General features: G+C 52.7%; 3 protein-coding genes across 6 annotated transcripts in view; all 3 read right to left on the bottom strand.

Moving 5' to 3' along the window:
- Positions 1-2,364: 2,364 nt before the first annotated feature.
- Positions 2,365-6,051, bottom strand: LOC113243079 (cytochrome P450 26A1). The gene is made up of 7 exons (XM_026481505.4): positions 5,719-6,051; positions 5,311-5,535; positions 4,798-5,088; positions 4,553-4,711; positions 3,912-4,046; positions 3,186-3,338; positions 2,365-2,896 (listed from the first exon to the last, which is right to left on the bottom strand). The coding sequence occupies exons 1-7, from the start codon at positions 5,905-5,907 to the stop codon at positions 2,555-2,557; spliced, it is 1,494 nt and encodes a 497-aa protein (XP_026337290.1). The 5' UTR covers positions 5,908-6,051; the 3' UTR covers positions 2,365-2,554.
- A 4,508-nt stretch (positions 6,052-10,559) lies between these two features.
- LOC113243078 (cytochrome P450 26C1) lies at positions 10,560-18,690 on the bottom strand. The gene is made up of 6 exons (XM_026481504.3): positions 18,152-18,690; positions 17,380-17,604; positions 16,622-16,897; positions 15,081-15,236; positions 12,887-13,216; positions 10,560-10,937 (listed from the first exon to the last, which is right to left on the bottom strand). The coding sequence occupies exons 1-6, from the start codon at positions 18,353-18,355 to the stop codon at positions 10,560-10,562; spliced, it is 1,569 nt and encodes a 522-aa protein (XP_026337289.1). The 5' UTR covers positions 18,356-18,690.
- A 1,325-nt stretch (positions 18,691-20,015) lies between these two features.
- Positions 20,016-23,911, bottom strand: part of EXOC6 (exocyst complex component 6) — a 344,161-nt gene continuing 340,265 nt past the window's right edge. For all 4 annotated transcript variants that reach the window (XM_048218941.2, XM_026481664.4, XM_026481663.4 and 1 more), the window contains 2 exons: positions 22,142-22,254; positions 20,016-21,282 (listed from right to left, as the gene is read on the bottom strand). In XM_048218941.2, the coding sequence (XP_048074898.1) occupies positions 21,150-21,282; positions 22,142-22,254 (246 nt within the window). In that variant the 3' untranslated portion in view covers positions 20,016-21,149. The remainder of the gene's footprint in view (positions 21,283-22,141; positions 22,255-23,911) is intronic.

Here is a 23,911-nt window from a genome sequence, read left to right on the forward strand (position 1 = left end):
GTGGGGAGGCTGCAGGAGGCTTTTCCTGATTCTGCCACTTCCTGGGTGGCCCCAAGCAAGCCACAGTCCCTCAATGGGCCTCCCAGGGCCAAACTGGGAGAAGGCTCCATCCCTCTAAACACTCATACATTAGAGACCCAGCTGGAGGCTTTCACCTGCCAGTACTGACAATAGTCTGTCATTGATGGCACCACACCTCTGACTGAAGACAAGAGGGGATGGGAGGTGGCCAGGGCAAGGGCATAGGAGAAACAGGAGGCAGAGGGCACCAACTTCGGCAGCATGGCAGGCCCACCAAGGTCCCGGAGAGCACTGCACCCTTCCAGCACGCCTCAGGAAGCCCCAAAGAGTCATTTCTCACAGTGGTCTCCCCTCCTTCTATACCTTGGGCCAGTTCTATCTGTAGAACAGTGAACTCCTCCTGAAATGCTGCTCTGCTGGGTGATGCCCAGACACTGACCCAGAGGTGTCTGTGTCATAAAACGTGCCTGCCCAGCTAGACGTGGCCCAGGCCTATTGAGTGTTCAACATGGAAGCCCACAAACATGGCTTCTGCCTCACACCCAAACACTCCCTTTTTTTTTTTTTTAAGATTTCATTTATTTATTTGACAGAGAGACAGTGAGAGAAGGAACACAAGCAAGGGGAGTGTGAGAGGGAGAAGCAGGCTTCCCACCAAGTGGGGAGCCCAATGTGGGGCTCGATCCCAGGACCCTGGGATCATGACCTGAGTCAAAGGCAGACCTTAACGGCTGAGCCACCCAGGCTGTATGAAACACTTCCAAACCGCCTTTACTCAGCACGAAGCGTATTATCAGAGAGTGTGTTTTTAACGTCTTTGCAAGGTAAATTCTGCACTACTCTGTAACCGATGAGCATAATGGGGCGAAATGTAACCTGGGAAATGCAAGCCAGAAGTGCTTTCCTCAAAGCTCTCCAGATAGAAAATAGAGGTGGATTTAAGAAATTGAATTCTATGCTAAAATGGTTCCGATTCTCTTCTGCAGATGTTCACAGGGACGCAGTCAGGGAGTCACTGAAGATGTTATTTTGAAACGCTTAACTGTCCTCTGACAAAATGAAAGATGTTGAAACCCTTATAAAATGGCCTTTTAAAAATTACCTGAAATAATGTCCTCAGGCTAGCGGGCTTCTAGCTGGAAGCTTCTGGGGCAAACGTTAGTAGGGGAGGGGTCATCTTGCACACCAAGGTGCACTAAAGCTTTGGCTGAAACCAAATAAGCCTGTAACTTCTCATTAAAAAATAAAAACATGATAAGGTTATTATAAGACATTTAAAGTTATTATGTAAACACCCCTGAAAAATTAGAGGATTCCAGGAATATAAGTACAATCCAAGTTCTCCCTAAAAAATAAAGTCAGGTAGAACTTGTAACTCTAATTGTAGAGAGAACCCTTTTCAAATACCTATTTGGACCACCCAGTTTCTGCAGTATTGCCAAATTCTAAAATTGTAATGAAAATTTTAAAGTCCCAAACCTACAAGGCATCGGAGGCTCAGCGAGCAGATTGTGCCATTTCAAAACTGGGAATGTGCTTGCGTCAGCAAGTCACCGGGGCTAGCCTTTCTGGATTGGGAGTCTGGCCTTCAGTTCAGAACATGGCTATGCCAGGGTCAGAAATGTGACCATACTGCGCTTTCACGGAGGTTAGCCAGGGTTCACAGGGTCAGGACTGGGCCATTTTATCAGTCATGTCAGGCTCACACCCTATTGCCTGGCATAGATAAAAACTTTATCTGTCAGCTTGCTAAATCTGCTCCTCCTGCCTTATTTTCAATAAAGAAAACCTGGACCAGCTTATCTAAACAGGAGGCCAGCCTCTTCCAATACTGTTTTCATATGCAACTTCTGGTCTCATTTTGGTCAATAACCGTCCATAATCAGAGTGACCGGCTTTCTCTTACCTGAATCCTTCAGAAAAACAGTGCTGGCACTATGCAACAACATGGATTTATTATGTTTATTAAACATACTAAGTTTATGGCTGAAGGTGTTATGTTAGAGTATGAGAGTTCTCAAAGTATTACCTTTTCAAAACCGTCTTTCCCTAAAGCAAAGCAAGCAAAAAAAAAAAAAAAATCTAAAATTAACTTCAATAGGTATTTCTAAATAGGGTATCTAAACCATAGAAACGTTTGCAAAGGACTAACTCACACACACATACATTATGTTTTCTAATAACGGTTAAGAGAAATAACAGCGAAAGTTTCTTCCTCACAAAAGAATAGATATGCACAGATAACAAATAAAGCCATGCAGGTAGACACTTGGAAATCGGGTTAAATATACAAATAGAAAACCAGTGAGCTTTCCCCACAGGAATCTTAAATGCAAGACAAACACCTTCAGATTTTACTTTATTTGGAAACTATCCAAATTCATTATTTTAATATTTAAAGACTGTGGTACTGTAGTAGACACACATAAATATTATAATATACCTTTAGAAATTAAATATAATAAAATCAACATGACACTGTAAAAACTCATGTACACTTCAAATAGGTCTGAGTTCTGGGCGCTCGCACCCATCAGATCTCCCCCTGGAAATGGGTGAACCTCGCAGGGAGACCATCCACAGGGTACGCGGTGGGACTGGTTTTCATTGTAGGAGGTCCATTTAGAAGCTGCCAGTCACAATGCCTGGCCAGCTCCACTGTAAATATTTTGAGAAGCATTTTTGCAAACTCCTTCCCTACACAGCTCCTCAGCCCTCCTCCAAATGGAATGAAGCTGAACCTGGATGCGTCCTCCGGGTGAGGCTGCAGAAATCGGTCAGGATTAAATTCGTCCTTGTTGGTGAAGATGTCTGCCACGTCGTGAGTATCACAGATACTGTAGATAACATTCCAGCCCTTGGGAATCTGGTAGCCCTGCAAAAGATGATGAAGGCCCCAGGACTGACAAACTGGAATCTAACTTTCAACAACAAAAAAGCCGTCACTGATAACCGGAGGAATTATGAGTTGAAAAAAAAGAGTGTGAGGAGGGAGACAGGACAGACAGACCTTCAGACTACCGAAACACGTGTCCACCTGGGGCAGGATAATGATATCAAAAGCGTAAGAAATGTAAGTCAATGCACAGAGAAGCCAAGGGGAGATTTAAAACCGCAACAAAAGGAACGGGGTGGGGGGAGCGGGAAGAGAACTTTTAACTTACATTTAATTCAAAAGTCTTAAGAGCAACCCGAAACCCTCCTGGAACTGGGGGATTCAGTCGAAGGGTCTCTTTAATAACACACCCGATGTATTTAAGCTGTTCCAAAGTTTCCATGTCCAACTTGTTGTCTTGATTGCTCTTGCAAAGTAAACCCTATCAAAACAGTCATACAGAGGTGAACGGTTATTTTGTGCTCCAATAAAATCAGCCCAGCAGACGGAAACAGGGCTTAAGTGGCGGCTAGACCCAAAGGGCCCATGATGGGAGAGGGTGAGGGGGAAACTGAGCAGCTAATGACCATTTGCCTCCGCCCCTTGGCCCAAATCCACTATCTATTTACAATTCCAAGAGACTGCTGCTCCCCACTTAGAACCACAAAGCTTCTCCCCCCCAACCCCGCCCCCATCACCACCACCTAGGAGTCCCCATTCATCCCCTTGAACAGACAAATTCAAGAAAGTGGAATCTATCTGAAAAATCTCGAATGTACTGCCAAAAGTGGAGAAGGGGTAGGAATACAAGGATCAAACCCTTCCTGAGTGGGATCGAGGCTCAAAGTTCCTTCCTTTTTATTCACAAAGCTAATTCTCTTTCCCCAGCTGCCCTCCCATCCCTGGGCCCTGCACTTCAAAATATTCGGAGAAGGCGGCACACTTACATATTGGCAAGTTGGCTAGGGAGCAGCTGAATTTCTTAAGCTAATAGGGAACCCCAGTATCCCCCTACCTTACTCTTTAGCTCCTCTCGAACTTTCTGGAGAACATGGGGGTAGAGCCCAAGGTAAGTAATCAGAGATGTGGCCGCACTAGCTGTGGTTTCATGTCCCCCAAAGAGGAGTTCGGTTGAAGACTGCTTTAGTGCCTAAGAATGGAAGAAGACAAGCGTTTTTTACAAGTGTGCATGCAATTTTACACAGCAATTACTTAGAACCAAACTGAAAGTTCTGGAAAGATGAGAAGGGCTAAAAGTTTGCGGACAGAAAGCCAAGGAAAGCTACATTTAAAAAAAAAAAAAACCAAATGCATGGTCCTTTTAATTCAGCTAGAGCAGGAAAGCCAGTAAAATCTCACTACACTGGGAATTCTTGAATGAAAGCTTTGGTTGTATTAAAATCGCCCAACATTCTTTATTAACATTTTGCAAATTCCAGCTTTCCCTGTAAAACCGGGTAGGGCTGGGGGACGCTCCCTGTTCCACTGCAGCCTCTGCCACAGCTCTCCTGACCCGGTGTCTCAGCCTTCCGGGTTCCGTCTCCGGTGTCTGGGCGGTCTGCCCACTCTGGAGTCCGGGCGTGCGCTTTGGGCTACCGCGCTTGGAAAGCCGGGGGACCAAATTCCGCAGCGCCTCTTCCTGAAGTCGCCCCTCACCTGCATGTCCAGCCTCTCTCCCCTCTCCCACGAGTGCTCGATCAACAGCTGCAGCGCATCTTTGCAGCCGCTACCCGCCTCGGCCGTGCGCAGCCCGCAGATCTTGGCGCGAATGTTCTCCTCTATGCGCGCGTGGATGAGGTTCCGCGCCTTCATGCCCTGAGCGCAGAGAGCGCACTGCAGTGAGCAGACGCCGGGCCCCGCGCCCCCGCGCCCCCAGCGCCTCACCCTGCACGCTCCCTCACCCGGTACAGCCCGCTGAAGGGCACGTCGATGGGCAACGAGAAGAGATTGCGGGTCATTTCCTCGAAGGCCTCCACCAGCTGCTGCTCCGCGTCCCCGCCGCTCGCCAGCCGGGGCTCACAGCCCAGCAGGATGCGCATGGCGATGCGGAACATGAGGCGCTTCACCTGGGGGTAGACCAGGAGGCCGCGCTCGCCGCAGCTCAGCCACTGTTCCAGGCAAGTGCCCACTTCCTCAGCGATCACTGGCACGTAGCACTGGAGCGCCTCGCGGCTGAAGGCCCGCATAATCACCTGAGCTCCGAGGAGGAAGAGTGTTAAAAGCGCCCCCCCCTCGCCTTCCGGGATCCCCTTCCAGCCACCCCCACCCCCGCCAGACCCAAGGCGCTTCCCGGCCAAAGTGGCCGTGAGCGGGTCACCTCATGCAGCTAAGGCTCGCCGGGCAGCCATCTCCTTGAACCCCTGCTGCCGACGAGGTCCCCCTGCCTGTCCAGGCACCGCCACCCCCGCCCTCACCTTCTTGCGCTGCTTGTGAGAGGAGTCGTGCAGGTTGGAGAGGCAGCCGGAGCCCAGGATGGTGCGCACCGACGCGGGCCAGTGGACCGACACCAACCGGTGCTCCCCGAGCAAGATGCGCCGCACGTTGTCGGCGCCCATCACCCGCACCGTGGGCCGCCCGAACAGATGCGTCTTGTAGATGAAGCCGTATTTCCTGCGCTTCATCTGCAGGAACTTCCTTCGCTGGGAGAGGAGAGCGGAGGAGAGAGGCGGGCGTGAGGGGGCGCCTCGGAGCGCCTCGCCTCGGGCTAGCCCCGGTCCTAGCCGTACTCACCTCCCTCTCGGGGACGTCTACCCCGGCTTCATGGAAGCCCGGAGCCGACTCGGGCTCCTGGGAATCGTCCCGTCCCGCCCAAGCTCCCTTACCTGTAGCACCATCTGCAGTGTTTCCCCGAAGAAGGGGAAGCCCATGGTTCCGGGGGGCAAAGGGAGGGCGCAGCTGCGGTCGCGGCCGCTCACGCAGTACAGGTCCCAGAGCTTGATCGCGGCCAGGAAGAGCAGCAGCGGTAGCACGAAGGTGCAGAGCGCACTGGCCAGCAGCGCCGGGAGCCCCATGGCGCGCTGCGGCCTCCCGCGCCACCTGCTGCCGCCGCCAGCGCTCCCAACCCCGCCGCGCACCCGCTTTATAGGCGGCCCAGGGTGCTGCCCACGTTAGCTTGGTCAGACAAATTAGTTCACCTAAAGTTCATCTTTAATTGCGGATTGGGCCCCTGGCTCCTCCCCCCGCAAGGCGCTGCCCAAAATCTTTAACCGTTTGTTCCACGCCGAGGCAGAGGCGGCACGGTGGCGGCTTCCCTCGGAGCGCGCCTCCTGGGGTGCGGGGCTAGGAGTAGCCTGCCTCCCCCTTACAAGGTGTGCGGAGCTCCGAGAAGGCGGCAGAGGCCCACCTGGGCTCCTGGGAGCGGGAAACTCCAAGCCCTGGACTTCCAGGCAGTCTCTTTGGAATCCCGCCCCCCCCCCCCCCGCCAGGTCCGACGGGCGGTCCCAGGCCAGAGCTGCCTTCAATGGCTTTCCATTCTCAGGCGCCGCGTGGGCTCCCTTCCACCTGCTGGGGAAGCAAAGGGAAGTGCATTCAGGAACCGACTAGCTGCCAGATCCCACACTGGGGAAACTGAGGTCCAGAACGCAGAGCAAAACGCAAACCTCCCGATTCTCCCGAAGATCCCGCAGAAGAATCCAGGGCCACGACCTAAGCGAGAGTCGGAGGGGAGTCAGACCTGATCTACGGATCATGGATCCCAGCTCCCCAAACCCCTCAAGGAGGCTAGCACTCATGAAGTCCTGGAAGGTCCGACTTAAGGGTACAAGAGAGCTTCCAAGTCCCTCAGGTCTCCAGGTACAACCTTGCACAAGTCTGAGCCCCGACTCTGACGCCCCAGTGGGAGACCGCGGGGGCAATTCATCCACCGAGAGGCAGCCAGCGCTCCGCGAACCCGCCGCTGGCGTCCGGATTCCGAGGGCCCTGGGAGTCACAGCCCCAGCTAGGCAGAAGGGAAGAGGATCCTTAGACCTGGGCTGATAAGGTGACAGAGATAGACGAAGGAAAGCCTGGGAGTCTGTACTTCGGGATCGGCTCCATCTCTACTTGCATGACCTTGAGCAAGTCACCACACATCCTTGCGCCTGTTTCCTTCTTCTTAATATGAAGGCGGTAATTCCCCGATCTGTCTACACCCCGGGGCAGTTGAGAGTTTGCAACTAGGGACCCTTAGCTGCAAATACTTTTCCCGGCAACGCGCGCTAGGTTACTTCACCCGGATGACCTGGACTCGGGGCCCACGAACCTTCCTCCGCTCTCCCAGCTCCCGCCCACAGAAGCCACCCAGGTGAGCGGGGTGCTCGACCCTCAACCCAGGCCTCTGCCGGCCCCTAATGGGAGTGTTGAGGGAATCCGTCCTTCTGGCCTTCGTCCAACTGCAGTCAGCTGCTACTGCAGCCAATGCGGGGAGCTCGGACACTGCGGAAAGTGCACGTGCGCACCCCACTTCCCACCTGGCCGGCCCACAGGCATCCCTGGTTTCAGGGCTGAACGCACCAGCAGCGCCGAAAACGAAACATAAACTCGGGCTCTTGCAGGAGCACGCCGCACGCCTTGGAAGGCGTCCCTTGGAAATGGAAAACTCTTTGATCCTAAGAGCTGTTAAATACGTGGCCCTCCCACAATGGTCCCCAAAGCCGGCGGGAGTGGAAAATGTCTGTGGAGTGGTAGGGACCGCACGGGCCCGCAACGTTCCCAGCCGGAGTCGCCATAGGGCTTGTTGGACTCGTGCGTTTCAGAGGCTCTAGGGAAGGGTCTCTCCCGCTGTCATGCCTTCGCACGATTTGGCGACTGTAAACGGTGCCGGCCAACTTCTGGCACCGGCGGGAACGCGGCGAGACGCGCCAGAAGTAATTCTCAGAAATTCTGGGCCCGCCCCTTTCGAGACCGTGTTCGGGCCGGTGAGCAAAACCGGCCAGCGGGGGCGTGACCTGGGGCCCATTCCCAATCCTCTGCCCTGACCTGCCTGTGACCCCTGCAGGCCGGACCGTGACATCCGAGTGAACTCTGCAGGGCCACCTCGCCAAGTTCAGCGCGCGCCGGGTCACGAGATGAGTGGGGCCTGCGTTCTGGAAATTGCCGGGGGAGGGGGAGAATTTTAATAAATCTGCCCATCGAGACCCGCGGGGGCGTCGGGCAGGAAAGGATTAAATGTGAGAGTGAAGATCATTAAAGAACATCTTGAATGGAGGAAGGGGGTCAATAAATTATCAGCCCGATAAGAACTTCCATTAGAAAACTTGCGAAGCTTTCTTGGGTGGTGGTGGGCGGGGAGGAGGATTGGTTCACTGGAAAACAAAATATTTCCAAGATGTTTACAAAACAGCCTCCTTGTTGCTAAGGGTTGGGGGTGGACAGTAGTTTTTTTTTGCTGAAGGAGGGGAGTGAGGACCCAGAGGTAGACCGGAGTCAGGTGAGCTCTGGCCGCTGAAGGACCCAGCCTCCACCTTTCCCCCTCAACCCCTTCCTACCTCCTGAGCACTCATTCCTGTCTGGGGGTGCAGGGTTTTGTACCTGCTGTTTCCTCGGCTTGGGGAGCTCCTTTCCCAGGTCACCGGTGGCTGGTTCCTTCCCAAGTTGAATGTCACCTCCTCACAGAAGTCTTCCCTTCCCACCCTGCAGAGCTTAGCCCCAGGTACTGTGTCTTACAGACCTGTTTTATTCTGTGGAGAGCACTTAGCACCAGCCCCAATTCTGGTGCTCTGCTGGTTTATTGTCTACCTCCTTCATGAGCATATGCGGTCCAGGAGGGCAAGAACCAGAATGCTCCTTCGTAGGAGAATCTGGAGGTACCACAACAGGAGTTCAGGTGTTCCCTGAAATTACTGAACAGGATATTATCAATGGGAAATTGGAGCTGCCCCTACAGGAGCCTATAGTGAGTACAGATCCTAAAACAGGTAAACCAAGTTTCTTGGAACCACCTACACCTGAAACCTCCTCCCCATATTTGTCTTCTCTCCCCCTATCAGAATCAACCCCCAGTCCTGGTCCTCCTGCCCCCTCTCCCTGATGGGAGCTTCTCAGCCCGGATGTGGTCTCTGCAGCTTCAGGAGCGCCCTGAGGGCAGGCCCCAATTCTGCCACTTTTGTTGGCTCCAGTGCCTGCCGAGCCCGTGGCCTGGCGCCCGGTCTGCGATCAGCAGTGGGTGATGAATTGCCCTGGATGGGGGTTATGGCGGTGTCAGCCGAGCTCGGAAGGGCCCGCTGAGCTCTTGAGCTACCGACCATGCCTGTGCCTGCTGCTTCCCCCTTTCCTCTGGCCCCGGGAATCCACCTTAAGCATAAGGTCAGGAGGGCACCAGCTTCCTTCTGGTTCACTAAGGGGTCAGCTCGGGGCCTGGGCGGCAACTTCCCTCACTCACCCATCATGTCCAGCTGCCCTGGACTGTCTGAAGATGGGTGGCAGCTTGCACTGGGCTGATGGGAATGGTGACACTTGGAGGCTCTCGGCTTTGATTTAAACACTGGAGGAAACCTCTGTGTTGGAGTCCTTAAGCCAACCTCGCGATCACTATGAAAGGACAAAGGGCTGAGCCCTACCTAGTGGCCACAGGCCCAGAGGCTGGAGCAGGGAGTAAGCGATGAGGTGGAGGAGAGCACAGGCCAAGGAGTCCAGGAGCCCGTTGCTAGCTCCTCCGGGAAGTCTTCTGCCTGTTTCTCCTAAGCAAAAGAGGAGGTGGAGCTACAGGGATAATCCTTAGCCCAGCTCTTGGGCTATGCTCAGGAGGAAAGCTCTGGCTACTCTTGGGGGGGGGGGGAGGGGGGTCTTTCGTGGGTATCTTCCAACCCCTACCCCACACCTTCCCACCAGGGAGCAGCTGCTCAGCTAAGCCCTAGCCTCCTCACTCAACTGCTGCCAGGAAACCTCTTGGCTGGCCTTCCTGTTTGGGGTAGAAATATCTCAAACCTCTCTGATTATGTCTCAACCTCCCATAAAAATAATCCAACCTTAGAGACACCTCTATGTGCCTATTCCCCCCCTGTATATATGGGAAGATTAAGCCCGTTCTTGAAGTAGGAATTTTTCTTTTAAGAAGTCGCCAGCAGAACAATGATGTTGAGCCATTTAGAGCCCTGGAAGCGCCCACAGTTCTGAGTTTCCGCCGAGACTGAGACCGGTAGAGTGGCCTCGGCGCACCAAGCCGAGGTCAGCTGCCTGAGGGCCTTCCGCTGGGCGCCTTCTCGGTGTGTCTTACTATGGCCCAAAGCCAGGCCGGAGATGCGCTTCCTCCCAAGGGTCGCAGGTCCAGCCGCATTTGCTGGGTCTCTGGCACCGTCCAATCCTGCCCTAGCAATCCGCCCCGCCGCCCCAAGATCCAGGCAACCCCCCGGGCGTGGCGCCGGAAGGCGAGGCCCCGCATCTCCTAGTGAAGATCTGTTCCCTTCATCCCTGCTTGGAGATCCTGGGAAAGGCTTAGGCTAGGCTCACGACCTTTCCTTCCTCAGGGCGCAGAGCGCAGGGGGCACCTTGCCGCCGGCCTGAGCCCTTCTCCGGGGCGCCGTGGCTCCGGCTCGCGCTCCTCCTCCCTCGAAGTCTGGCACAGAGCTGCATTTGGTGACCGTTTGTTGAACGAGGGAGCGAGCGCCCGACCCGGCACTGAGAAACCGCAGATGGGCGGCGCTGACAGCGCGTCGCTGCCCCGGGCCAAGTCCCGAAGCGCAGAGGCTCAGAGGCGTAGCCCATCTCGCGCTGCCGAAGGCGCGAGCGGGTGGAAAAAGAGCCGCAGCCCGTCCGCCGGGTGCACGACGGGCACGGTCTGCATGGCGGGGAAGGCAGGCGTGGCCAGTTCCCAGCGCGCCGTGCGCACCAGCTCCACCGCCAGCAGCTGGAGCACCGCCTGTGCCAGCTCCTGGCCGAGACAGCTGCGCGCTCCGCCGCCGAAGGGGACGTAATGGAAGCGGCGGGAGGCGCCCCGCGCATCCTCGCCCGCCGCGCCGAAGCGCTCGGGGTCGAAGCCCTCAGGCGGGCTGCGGTACACCGCGGCCGTCTCGTGCGTGTCCCGGATGCTATACATCACGCTCCAGCCCTTGGGGATCTGGTAGCCCTGTGGGGAAGTGAGGAGACCCGCCTGACTACGAGGCGCTTGGAATCGGGTCCTGAACCCACCCTCCGCCCCGGGGGCCTGCAGTAACGCACGTCTAAGCCGCAAGCTAGGAGAACGCTCTGCGTTCCAATTTCAGCTCCTTCTCCGGTGAGCTGTGTGACCTAACGCTGGATACTCAAGCTCTCTGACCCTGTTTCTTAACTGATAAAATAAGAACAAAAACGCCCGTTTTGTTAATAACGGTCTGGCATATGTATTAAGGATCACTAAATGTGATCTATTGGTGCTTATGTTTCAGTGTTTTGTTTTTGTCTTTTTTTCCTTCTGACATTAGGTCAAGAGACCTAAGTTCTAGTTTTGCACCTACCCTCTGCCTGGGTGGGAGCAACACAAAGGACAGGGACCCTCATTGCTCTACGGTCAGCCCAAGAATAAAGCTCTTCTTTGCAGTGAACTGAAAACTGACTCTCTAACAGTACCACCCCCAATCCATTACCTGCACAATATTTAGGTCTGGTAGCCACACTTCAAGAAGATGCACATAGCAATTAAACCCAGGCATCCTTAAAATGTTGGAAGGCAACTTTCATGTTTCCTCTACCCACCTCCAGGTTTTTCAACTATTCTACTTTTGGATGTGTCTTCCAACCCCCCCCCCCCATCCTGCTTCCCTAGCCTGAACAAGGAGCATGCACGCTCGCTCGCTCTCTCTCACCTCTCTAGACCTCAGTGTTCCTACTGTAAACTGGAGGATGGCTCCCCTCTACTCCCCCTGGTGGACCTGTGCTCCCCTTCCTCTGTTTCCCTTAGAATGTAGAATGAAGTATGAATTCCAAGAGGCAGCATCCAAGACACTTCTAAACACCTCACTAATCCACCCACCTTTGTCTGGATGGTCTCCTCTCTGCTGGTGTGCTGTCCCCATCCTGACCCTTCACTGCTCCATGTCAAATGGCAGCCCCTAAAATGTTTTGGGTTATTCAGCATTGAGGAGCACTGTCTTCCTCACACCAGTTTGGGATGAAGCTATTGGTCCTGGCCTCCTTTCTCTCCACCATGAACTCCTCCAGGGCAGAATGCCAGTCGCTATGGTGCACTGGACCCCTGGTATGCAACGCACCACGGAGGTTCGTTCAGTGTTTAAAGTAAGGCTCAGGGAAGGAGGTGCCCAATCTCTGCCTGCAGTGACAGCCACTCAGGCAAACACCCTCAGTTTGGCAAACGAGGGCTCCACTGTCTGATGCTGCCACTGTGTCTCACAGCCCTGGCGCACCACCTGACTGACGTGTCAGAGCTGGAAGGGACCAAGGCCACTTCCTGCTAGAGGGTAAACTGAGACCCAGAGTGAAGAGGGAATTGGCCAAGGTCTTACAGAGATGGAGCCAGGCTGGGGTAACAATGAGCTCGTGAGGGAGTAGGCGAGTGGGGTACGGGACACAGTGGGGGGCTCTCCTTGTTCCCCACTCACACTGGCTAAGGAGGGGGTGTTGCGTGGAGAAAAGTATGTTTTTATTCTAAAACAGCTCTAGGGTGCTTGGGTGGCTCAGTCGGTTAAGCGGCTGCCTCCCGCTCAGGTCATGATCCCGGAGCCCCCGGGACCGAGCCCCGCCTCGGGTTCCCTGCTCAGCAGGGAGTCTGCTTCTCCCTCTGCCCCTCACTCCGCTCGTGCTCTCTCAATCGGATAAATAAAACTCAGTTCTAACTGAATTGGCTGGCCCTCACCGCTGCCGAAAGCCTCTTCCTAGCCTTGTTGGTTCGCCAGGCGCCGGGCTTCGCGCCCCTCAACCGTGGATCCGGGGGAATGGGACCGAGCTCGGCCCGTTTCCTGGGCGGAAAGCGAAGGCTCGGAAGGGAAGAGGTGGCCTCGCGGTCCTAATCCCCCGGCCCCGCCCGCCCTGCCCCACGCCAGGTGGCCGGGGGCGGGGGGCGGGGCGGGCGCGCGCACTTACGTCGAGCTCGAAGGTGCGCAGCGCCGTGCGGTAGCCCCCGGACACCGGCGGCAGGAGGCGCAGCACCTCCTTGACCACGCAGTCGATGTAGCGCAGACGGCCCAGCGCCGCCAGGCTGAGGTCGGGCTCGCAGCCGCAGTCGGGCCGGGGCCCCGCGCCGCCCCCCGCGGCCCCCGCCGCGCAGCCGCACGCGCGCCCCAGTCCCTGCGCCGCCAGCTCCTGCCGGATCTTGGCGACGGCCGCCGGGTGCTGCAGGAGCAGCAGGACGAGGGACGTGCTGGCGCTGGCCGTGGTGAGGAAGGCGGCGAAGAGGAGCTCCACAGCCGTCTCCTGCAAGACAGCCGGGGCGGCGCTGAGTCTGTGGCCGCGGGCCCTGGCCGCAAGGCCTCGCCGCCCCAGGGCTGGGAAGCCAAGGGCCCAGATTTACCGTGGCGCGAAAGCCAGAGTGGCGGCTCCGAGCGCGAGCCCGGAGTCGATCGAATCCCAAGTCGGCCGCTAGAGAAAGGCCCAGACAGCAACGACCGAAACCAGGATCTTTGGAAGGGCTTCCAGAGACAAGGCTGGGAGCTTACTCAGTGTGCTGTTCTTTGTGCTTGAAGTGTATTAACTCCTTCGATTCTCATCCCAACTCTGCGAGGCACAATTACTGCCCTTGTTTTTACAGGGGCGGTGTAGTCCAGTGCTGTTAACCACTTGGTGATGCTGCCGGCAACCCCTGCGGGGCGTCCTGACCGCGAACCGGAATGGGGGTGGGACGAGGAAGGCACCCGCAGCAGCGGCGCCAGCCTCCACGCAAAGGCGGCATCACGGCTTCCTCCTCCCACTTAGTGGAGTGGTCCAGTGGGTGATGACCTCTTCCCAGTCTGCACTGACCAAGGACAGAGGAGGGCCCTGGTGGCTTCATCCTCCAAGCCCTAGCCCTCACCCTCACTGCCTCGCTCTGCCCTCCCAGCTCCTGGTGCCACCCACAGTTTGTGTTTATACATTGATTTGTGTGATCATAGGATGAATGTGTACCCCTCCCCTCCGGCACAAGGACAGGGGCTGTGTTTTGCTCAGAGCTATCTATCTCCTCAGTCCCAGCAAAGAACCTGACACCAAAGAGATACATCATAATGTCTCTGGAATGAAACCCGGTCCAAGTACAACTGCCTGTGCTGGACAACATGGGAGCCGAAAGGTCCTTCAGGACTAGGCCTCATCTGCCTGGCCTGCCCCGGAGGTGCAGACCAGAACTGAAGATTCCTGACCTGGAGAGCGTTGTCATCCCCTCCCCAGCCCTGTCAAGCACTCCCCTTCACAGCAGAGAACTGTTCCCATCCAGGGGCTCTCCCAGGACTCATGAGCCCACTGTTCATCTATCTACTTCTAACCCCCTGGATTCTTCCAGATCGTATAACCACCCAGAAGTCAGGGTAAAGATTATTAGCCCCATAATGAAAAGAAGAAACTAAGGCTGAGCCCTACCATTCATGGCTCTTGGAAAGTGGGACATTAAGGTCCAGAGAATGACTGGGAGTTCCTTTTGGAAGGGTTGAGGTGTTTCCATTTCTAACCTTCCCATGCACCCCCAGGCTCTCCATTCCTTTTCGGGTTCTCCAGCAGGTCCTGGGAGCCATTCCAAAGCCATTCTCTTTTCCTCCACTGCCTGTGCTCTACATATAAATGGGGAGGAGCTCTAATTCTCAGGGGAGACCTCGAAGTGGCAAAATAGAGGTTAAAGGTGCCAGGTGACAAAGTGCCTCATGGAAGGAGAGTGTCAATTTGGGGAAGAAGAGGGAACTTCAAGGAGGATGTGGAGCTTGACCCAGAGCCCTTAGGGTTTGTAGGGAAAAGGAGCAGAGAGGGCCTCATAGACAGGGGGGACAGCAGAGGCAAAGGCATGGAGTGACAAGAAGGGGGTGGGGAAAGTAGCGCTGTTTGTGACCAGAACCTGTAAGCAAGGGCCTGGGATTCATGCCTTCCACACTCTTACAGAGAGGGATGGTGACTGGCCCAAGGCCACAGAGCTGGTGTGTAGGGCTGAGCTATGACTGGAACCCACATCTCCTCCCCCCGCCCCCCCTCCCACCGCCCCAGGAGTGCCTGTGGCTTCAAGTGGGGCCAAACAGAACCCTGCTGGGGGCAGGATGCAGGGTGTGTTTGGAGACCTGCTAGGAACGTAAAAGGAGAAGTTGAACTTTCCCATACCTACCTTCAGCTCCTGCACTGAGAGCTCCTGGCCGAGCTCCCTCGTGCTGCGGATAATCATGTCGAGGGCGTCACCTGGCTCTGCAGCCTTGTCTTCACGAAGCTTCTCTGCAATAGCATCCTCCAGGTGCCGATGCAGCTGATCTCGTGCCCGGATGCCCTGATGCATGGGGAGAGAAGGCAGATGGGGCAGGAAGGCCGAGGGGGCCAAGACTGTATACCTGTGCCCCAGATCTTCCTGGGACTGTCCTGGCTCTGAGATCCAGGTGTCAAGCTTCTCAACTTAGCTCCATGTGTGGCACATAGTAGGGGCTCACTGAATGCTCAAGAACTTATCCACTATCTTTACACATAAGTCTCTCTTGATTATCACGTTCCACCTTGGAAGCAAGGCAAGCAGTTACTGTCATCCTCAGAAGAGGAACCTGAGGCTCAGAGGGGTCAAGCAATTGCCCAGTCATACAGCTCTCAGTGCCTAGGCCTGGCACAGAGCCTAGTCAGGTGGAATCAGCCCATTGCCCTTTCCCTGCACTAGACTCAGGCAGGGGCAGTGGGCACCAGTGGAGAGAGGAAAGCACACTTTGATGCATCCAGAAAAGCTCTGGCTTAGAGACCACTACCAGATGTTCTAAGCATTAGCCTCTGTAAGCTGGTAGGCAAGAGGGTAGAAGTTCAGCGAGCAAGCATAGCCAAAGCATCTGAGCACTTGGGTTTTGAGACCATAGGAGATCAGGCTCGAATCCTGCCTCTGCCCCTATGAGCTGTGTGATCTTGGGTAAGTCACTTAACCTCTCTGAGCTTCAGGTTCTTCACCAATAAAAGAAGAACACTTTGCAGGCTGAGAGGATTAACTCAGAAAATGTATTCAAGGCGATCAGCCTCAGGCATGCACCTTCATACATAACTAGTATTTTTATTCAGGTGAGGAAAACCAAGGCATCGGTACAGTGAGAAGCCCCAGCTCACGGAAAAAGAAAAGTCAAATGCAGCCTCCTAGTTGCCCGGCCCATTGCTCTGAAGTCTGAAGAAGCAGCGGTTCTCTGATCCGGAACTAGTGGGCCCGGAGCCACCGACGCGGAGCCGGGCGAGGAGCCGGCACCCACTCCTCTCCAACCCAGGCTAGGCCGGGGGAATGTCTGCGGCGCCTGTGCTCCCATCGGTTCCGCAGCCACCCGGGCTTCCAAAGAGGCGCCGGAGGCCAGGCCAAGGGGCACCGCTCTGGGGTTGGAGCTGGGCTGATTGGTTGGGCGGCCGCCACCGAGACCCAAAGTCGGGAAGCCAGCTACTGGTGGGTCTGGAGCGCATCCCGGAAGGCGCGGCCCAGAGATCTGCGCCCCCACCCCCACCCCGGGTCACACAGCGAATAAAGACAGGTCAGCCCCGACGCCCACCGCCCCACCATGCCACCTCCCCACCCTGGACCATGCCTCGGTACCCCCTCGGAGGTGACGCGTGGGGCGCGCCGAGGGAGCCTCGTCTTCGCCTGGAAGACCCGCCCACGCTGGGGATCCCCAAGAGGAAGGTCTGAGGCCAGAGCGGCAGTACCTTGCGCAGGCCGCTGAAGGGAACGTCCAGGGGCAGCGAGAAGAGGTTCTCTACGAACTGCTCGAAGGTCCGGGCCAGCTCCGCGCACTCGACCTCGTCCAGCCGTAGCCCCAGGAGGATGCGCGCAGCCATGCGAAAGGTGAGTGCCTTGGCAGCCTGGTAGACAGCAACTGGCCCTCGGGCCGCGCACCAGGAGCGCACCTCGCGCCGCAGCGCCCCTTGCAGGCGGGGCACGAAGCGCTGCAGAGCCCCACGGCTAAACACACGTGCCAGGACCTGTGGGGAGCCCGCGGGGTCAGCACCGGCCGCGGTCCGTCCGGCTTCCTCTGCTCAGCAATTCCAGAGGAGCCAGAAGGCCAATTTCGGTCCCTTTCTCCTCTTCAAAGCTGCCCGGACCTAAATGTGCCGGCTTTTGCTCTCGCCATTCCCTCTAGATCTCTGATGTATACAGTCCCTCCCAGCCAGCCAGCCAGCCTCCATATGCCACTTCCTCCAGGAAGTCGTCCCCGGTCCCTCTCCTAGTCTGATTTTTCGCCAGTCTGGTATCAGAATCACACATAGAAGATCGGAGGTGAAATGTCCCTAAAGTCCCATTTCTGGCTTTATAAATCAAAGCGGAAAAATGTAAGGGACTGGCCCAAAGCGATCACTGGTTAGCCAGGGGTCTCTGCCAGCTTCCAAGTGTGCCCCTAAAACCTAGCCCCAGCCTGGACCGCATGTCTGACGTCCCAATGGCCCCTTCTTCGGTTTCAGCTCACCTTGCGCCGCTGCCGGTGCGGCTCACCAACTGCGCCAAGCAGTGAGTGCGAGCCCAGCAGGATGTGCGCGCTCTGCGGCCACTGGCTGCGCACCAGGCGGTGCTCGCCCAGCAGGATTGTGCGCACGTTCTCGGCGCCGCTCACGCGGATCACCGGCCGGCCCAGCAGGTGCGTCTTGAAGACTGTCCCGTAGCGCTCCCGGCGGGAGCTGTGGAAGCGGGAGCCCTGCGAGCGAGGCGGAGCGAGGCTGGGGCCGCTGGACCTCGGCTGGGGGTCTGGCCCAGGGCCTCCCAACCGCCCCTTGCTAACAACTCCCTGCTCCAGGCCGGCGCGTGGCTGTACAAAACCGAGGCTCAGATGTGCCTCGCGACTATCCTAGGGAAATGTAGTTGCTCCTGTTCCCATTGGTGAGACGAGGAGGCTGAGGCTCAGAATGGGGACGTGAGAGCCCCAAGCCTCACGGCTGAGAAGTGCCCCTGATTCCTGCTTCTGTGCTTGCAGGGTATTGGGCGAATGCTTCTCCGAACCCCTCTGTTCACCCTGGCGTGTGTCGGGCCGTGTTTAAGTTGCGCTGGGGAGAAACTCCGGCAACATACGACCCCTTCAAGGGAGCCGCTGAGCAAAGACGAGGGCTGTGTATGCTCTCTGGGCCCCTGAGCGACAGGATGTGGCCGACTAGGCACCCTGGGAACACCGTGAGCGAGGAGGGTCCAGTGGGAGGGAAGAAGGGGCCGTGTTGGGGTGCGAGCACGGCGGGGTGCGACCTACTCACCTGAACTAACCAGTGCAGCGTTTCGCCGAAGAAGGGCCAGCCCATGGAGCCCTTGGGCAGGGGCAGGGCGGACGCCCGGTCCCGGCTCAGCGTCCAGCGGAGCGTCCAGAGATGCTGGGCCAGGCTGAGCAGCAGGCCGGCGCCCAGGAGAGCGGTGCCCGCTGCTCCCAGCACTGACAGGCAGCTCAGCCCCCAGGGGAGCATGGCGAGTCTGCGGGGATCTGGCGGCTCGCAGCGCCCGGGGCGCGAGAGCTGAGGGGCTGGGAGCGCGCAGTGCTCACCTGCTCCGTCCAGAAAGGGCCTGGGACTTGCGGGCACAAACCGAGATTTACAATCTCGGAAAAGGACTTCGCTCTAGAAGCAGACTGGTAGTAGAAGGCGGCAGTGACCACACGCCCTGAGGGAACGTGCCTTCCTCTAGTCCGACGGCTTCTGGGCCCCAATGCCAGTCCCTCGCTGGGGTGCCGGCTGCCTCGGGACTGCTCCCGCCCGGCATCCGCCGGTCCCTCCCACCTCCTCCCCGGGTCAGCACTCCTTCGATAGAAGCAGCAAAGGAGAGCAAACAGAGGAGCAACTCACCGGTGTTGCCAACGTAGGCTGCGATCACCGGGGCTGCAGACCCCCGCCCCACCTCCCTCCCTCCTCGGCCCACCCAGGGCACATTTATATAGATGTTGGCTCCCTCCCTAGGGACCGATCCCGATTCACACGACGTGACGCGACCATGCATATTTAAAGCGCTCGGAGCAGAGTAATGATTGGAGGCGGTGGGCAGCGGCACGCTCACCCGGGGGCTAGGAGTAGGGAGTGGCAGCCGCCGCGGCGCTCCGGCTGGGCTGGGGGCCGCGCCCCGCGCAGATCCTCGGGCGGGGCCTGCAGCTTCCCGCCAGAAGTTCCCGGCTGTACGCCGCCGCTCCGCGGGTGGGCGAACCCCGCGCCCCGGGCTGACGCGGGCTCTCTGGCATCCCCGCCCTCGAGGCTGTAGGTGTCCTTCCCCTGTCGGCACTCCAGGGCTGAAGGGCTGGGGTCTGTCCCCTTTGCTTTGTTTCAGGGAAATTGAGGTCTTCGTTGCCTGCCTTGCATTGCAAGCACCTACAAGCAAGACCCGGGGTCGAGATTCCCCGACCTCCCCACACCAACCCCGGTTTCTGATCTACCACTTCAGGACCCCCGCAAAAGACGGTAGTATTGTTGCCCAAAGCTTCACTGAGACACCCTAATCCCAGCAGAAGCTGGTATCTCGGGGCGCCTTTCCGGTCTCTAGTGCTGAATTCACCGTTCCCTTCCCACTCTGAAGGCCACTCCACCCCACCCCGGTCGGTCTACCTGGTTGCTAGTCCGGTTTTTTGTGTCTGGTCCCCTGGGCTCTTGGCGTCCCTGTCCCCTACAATGCAACCCGAGGGTTGGCGGGGAGTGGCAGGAGTGTTATATGTATTAGAGAAGAAAGTGAATCGCACACCATCATAGCTACGAACCCACGGTGCTCTACTCCAAGCAGTACAAAGGCTGCGTCTCTCCGGATCCGGGGACGCCTCAACCAAAGCCAGGGGGACATCCCGAATGCTCTGCAGGGGTGCGTAAGGCGCGCGAGGGGCAGCCACATTCCAGTCTTCAAAAAAGAGCTAGCTGTTCACCGCTCCTCTTCTAACTTCCAGATTTTATTGTGCCTGAAGCATTACCATATTTTCCATGTAGTGTTTTTTAAAACGTGAAGTACTTTAGGACTGAGATGGTCAAGAGAATAAATGCTTATTATCTTTGTTTTGGTGACACTCCTCATTCCGATAACTAGGGAGTAACAGTTCTTCTGAAGGAAGCAGTTGTTTTCAATCAGGAAGCTCTGAAGAGATGCAACAGCGATGCATTTTCAACAACTCGCTCAACCTTTTTAATATTTCATCACAAAATCAAGAAATGTACATAGTTCTTTACACTTATTTTACAAAGTCAAGTGTAAGTTTCTTACAGGCATAAATCCTGAAAATGCAAAAGGAATATTCAGCATAAATACAATGAAAAGAAAGTTGGGATCAGGTTGATACTACCATTTGGACCCAGTAATTTACACAGAAGAAAATGTACATTCATGTTAGATTTTCCAGAGTTCATTTGGTTTGGCTTGTTTCCATACTGAGGAGAGGTACTGAGACCTGCTATTTGAAGAAAGTAACCTGACCCCTGTGGTAACTTCTGTGTGTAGGAACGAATGTACTTAGCACAAGCAGCACCTGAAGTGGTTTATCCCGCTTCATTCCTGTCCTCTTTTAACTTGAACCAAACCAAACCAAGTAAATCCTAGAATGGGGTCAGCTACAAACAATACAGTTAGAAATATTAACCCTGCTAAACAGAAACAACATTGCATCTTTAGGAAAGCCAAACACCTTTTCTTCATATTCAGAACGATTAAATTAAAACACCCAAGCAGAACAAATAATTCACATTCTTACTGAGTTAAATCAAGGTTGATTTCAGGGACCTTTAAAGATTTGCATATTTCCCTCACAGAGTCTGCAGAATTGGGAAATTTAGTCTACTTAAATCATATTCAGATGAAAATAAAAGTTAACAGTTACAAAATGACAGTGAAATACTCCCATATCAGACGTGATTACATTTCAAAACCAGATACTGATGAAAAAACCAGAAAAGTCATTCATGTCTGAATAGAAAAAAATACTTGTATGCAGAGGCATATAAGGTTTTTCGAATGTATTTACAATCAGTTTCATATACAATTTCTGACATGATTTATATATTACGTTTTGCCTTTTTTTTTCCGTAAAAGTGAAAAAAAATTGTCACACTTTCCATATATAAAATAGTATCCAATTATTTAAAAATCCATACAAATGATATTTTTGTTTCTTGTTTAATCTCTCATCAGTGTCTTTTTTCTACTGCATTTTTAAATTCTGCAAACAAATTACTGTATCATGATGCTTGTTAGAGATCAATGTTGCATCACAGATTTGGTGTCACTGAGTGCAGTCCAAGTCTATGTGTGCTGGGACATACCATTCACCAAACTTCTCAGCTGTTTCACGACTGTCTCTATCAACTTCTGTTTGTCTCGATCATTCTTCCTGAACTGAGCAAATATATTGTTCTTTTTGCTAGTATCCTTCATCCTAAAAATATATGTGAATGAAGAGGCTTGGTAAAAGGAAATTAAAAGCTATGCTGTCACAAGTAAAATATCTTGGCATGCTCTGAATTACCTCTCGCTAATCCTTATGCTTGAAAAATATACTTAAAAAAATAGGTACTAAGAAAAATACAGAGCAACTACACAAAAAATTAGCAGCTTTATTTTACATTCTATACGAAGTGGAGTTTTTGCATTAGTATGTAAAACTAAAGTATGTTAAATTTGCTAATATCATACTATTTTCTAGTATTGGTCCACAATGTACGGTAAAATACATACCCTCTATGCACTCTGCAAATCACATTCATAGCAAGACAAGGTGAAAGAAAAATAACATTAGAAAATTTAAAGCAGCATTTTTTTTGGGGGGGTCCTCAGTAGTGTTTCATGGCATGGTAAAATAAATTTACATTTATTTTAAACAGTTCCTTTTGTCCTCTGAAATCAAATATATCACAGATATTTTGAAATGTAGGAAAATAATATACATTTTTAATTCAAAAATTGAAAATATTAATAGTGATACCTAAAATGAAATATAATTAAGTGAAAAGAAAATCTGCCCCATAATGAGAGGGAAAAGTAACACCTAAACTTCTATTTTTTTTTAATTAGACAAGATGCACTAAAATTTTGTTCACATCAACAGAAACTGCAATCTCATAAAACTACACCAACACCAGGAAAGAAAGAGGCTTATGTTTTGGTCATTAGAATGGACTGAGCTTTTAAGCTCCATTTAGACATTTCTCTTTTGTTGAAAATCTCTAGTTGTTCAATCATCACTAAATCACAAAATGCTAAAATGTTATACAAAAAAGTCTTCAGAATATACTCACTTCTCCAAAAGAATAAGAGCGGTGTTTGGATTCACCCGAAGGTACTTAGAAGCTGGCTGTCCATAATCAGCTAGATAAGTAGACCAATCCCAAACCATAAACAGGTCAAGGAGCTGAGGAAGATAGGGCAAAAATGTTAAACCAACTTTTGACTATTTACCCATAGCTAATACATACAGTATATGCCATTCTTGATCCACTTTACTATGACCTTCTTATAGAAGGAAAAGAATAAGGAATTCATTTTTAAAATTTTATCATTAACTACACTTTATAGCCAAAACAGTACATAGTATCTTTTTACTTTTGAAATTACTAAAATTGTCAGGGGTTGCTTTTCTAACACAATACCTGATTGAATTCTCAAACAACTATAAAATAATGAAAACACTATTAATAGAATTATATTAACACCCGTACCTGATGTATAGAGATTTAATCTTTACACGTTATTCAGTTCATACTCCAATTTAATTAATAAGGGTTGGTGCTACTACCTGTTTGAAGAATTTCAAAGAACTTAAATTGAACCTTTTTTCTTAGAGGTTAAGTATGTTTACCTTTCAGAGAAGCCGTTTGTACCTAGACTTTTCCCAAAGTAATTTAAACCAAAAGCTCAGATAATCTCAATTAAGTGCATTAAACAACCTCTGCTGGGTTCTCCCTGGTGATAGATCCTCAGCAGTATTATGAAATGAGGGCTCAGGACTCAGCCTGTTAACTCTAGGCAATCATTTTGTATAAACAAACAACAACAAAAAGAAGCCCTCTTGTATTCCGTAGTGTTTTAAAATTGACTATTTGCTTTATAATCTCCAGTTAGAATTGTTGTCAAATATGGAAGTAATCTTTTAAAAGCAATGCCGTGCCTAAACCAAAGCACCAAACTCCTTATCCAACTTTAAAACCCTAATCTCCTTTAAGCCATTTAAAACCAACTTCCTATCCCCATTTGAATTGTTTCAGAAAGCTAAATACTTTACTTACTACCTTCCTTCAGTTTTTATATTATTCTTTCTTCTTGTTTTAACTCACTTTATAAGTAAGGGGTGTATTGGTTTTGCTTGCAATTGAAGGAAGCATTTGTATTTACTCATAGGATATGTGAGCCAACCCACAGACTCTGGGAGGGATAAAACTACTGGGGTGATTAAAAACTAAAGAAAGGTTACAAGAAACTAGCTCTTCTTTAGGAAGGTAATGGACTTGTCTGACTCTTTTCCCATCCAATATACAACTATCAGTAGAGACGTTCCCATAAAAGGGTGAAAATTCCATAATGAAAACAGTAACTACTAATACTAAAAGCCACTCTATTTTCTTTTGGACAACATTCTAGGCTATATCAAAAGTTAAGATATTGGTACAGAAACTACACTGAAACAATGTTAAAATAATATACTGTCTGAAAAAGAAAAGTTATTTAAAGTTTAAATTTATTTAAACTTCTGTGTAATTTTTGACTGTTGCTTAGCAACAAGCAACTTTCACAAAGAGGGAAAACTTTCACACACACTGATGGTGAAAATGAAAATTGGCATTAACATCTCTGGAATGTGATTTTATAATACATGTTTAAGAACTCTATAAAAATGGCCCTTCCCTTTGATTCAGTAATCCTGGTTCTAGGAATCGAACCTCAGGAAACAATAATAAAGGTAGAGAATAATGATGTTAATCTCAAAAATGTTTAACTGTGTTATCAAAAAACTAAAGGAAAAAAAAATCCGAAAACAGCCCAAATCTCAATATTAAGAGAATGGTTAAGTA

The sequence above is a fragment of the Ursus arctos genome, unplaced genomic scaffold (assembly GCF_023065955.2).
Source record: "Ursus arctos isolate Adak ecotype North America unplaced genomic scaffold, UrsArc2.0 scaffold_7, whole genome shotgun sequence".
Taxonomy (NCBI): domain Eukaryota; kingdom Metazoa; phylum Chordata; class Mammalia; order Carnivora; family Ursidae; genus Ursus; species Ursus arctos.

Bases quoted from the DNA above. Each gene is read 5' to 3' on its own strand.
- LOC113243079 (XM_026481505.4), bottom strand. From the start codon at position 5,907: ATGGGGCTCCCGGCGCTGCTGGCCAGTGCGCTCTGCACCTTCGTGCTA. The intron at 4,712-4,797 runs GTGAGGGAGCGT...CTCTGCGCTCAG, and splicing joins CCTTCAGCGGGCTGTACCGG to GGCATGAAGGCGCGGAACCT. The intron at 4,047-4,552 runs GTGAGGGGCGAC...TTCCATTCTTAG, and splicing joins GAGAGAGGCTGGACATGCAG to GCACTAAAGCAGTCTTCAAC.
- LOC113243078 (XM_026481504.3), bottom strand. From the start codon at position 18,355: ATGCTCCCCTGGGGGCTGAGCTGCCTGTCAGTGCTGGGAGCAGCGGGC. The intron at 17,605-18,151 runs GTGAGTAGGTCG...CCTCGCTCGCAG, and splicing joins CGCTGCACTGGTTAGTTCAG to GGCTCCCGCTTCCACAGCTC. The intron at 10,938-12,886 runs GTAAGTGCGCGC...ACTTCCCCACAG, and splicing joins TGCGCACCTTCGAGCTCGAC to GGCTACCAGATCCCCAAGGG.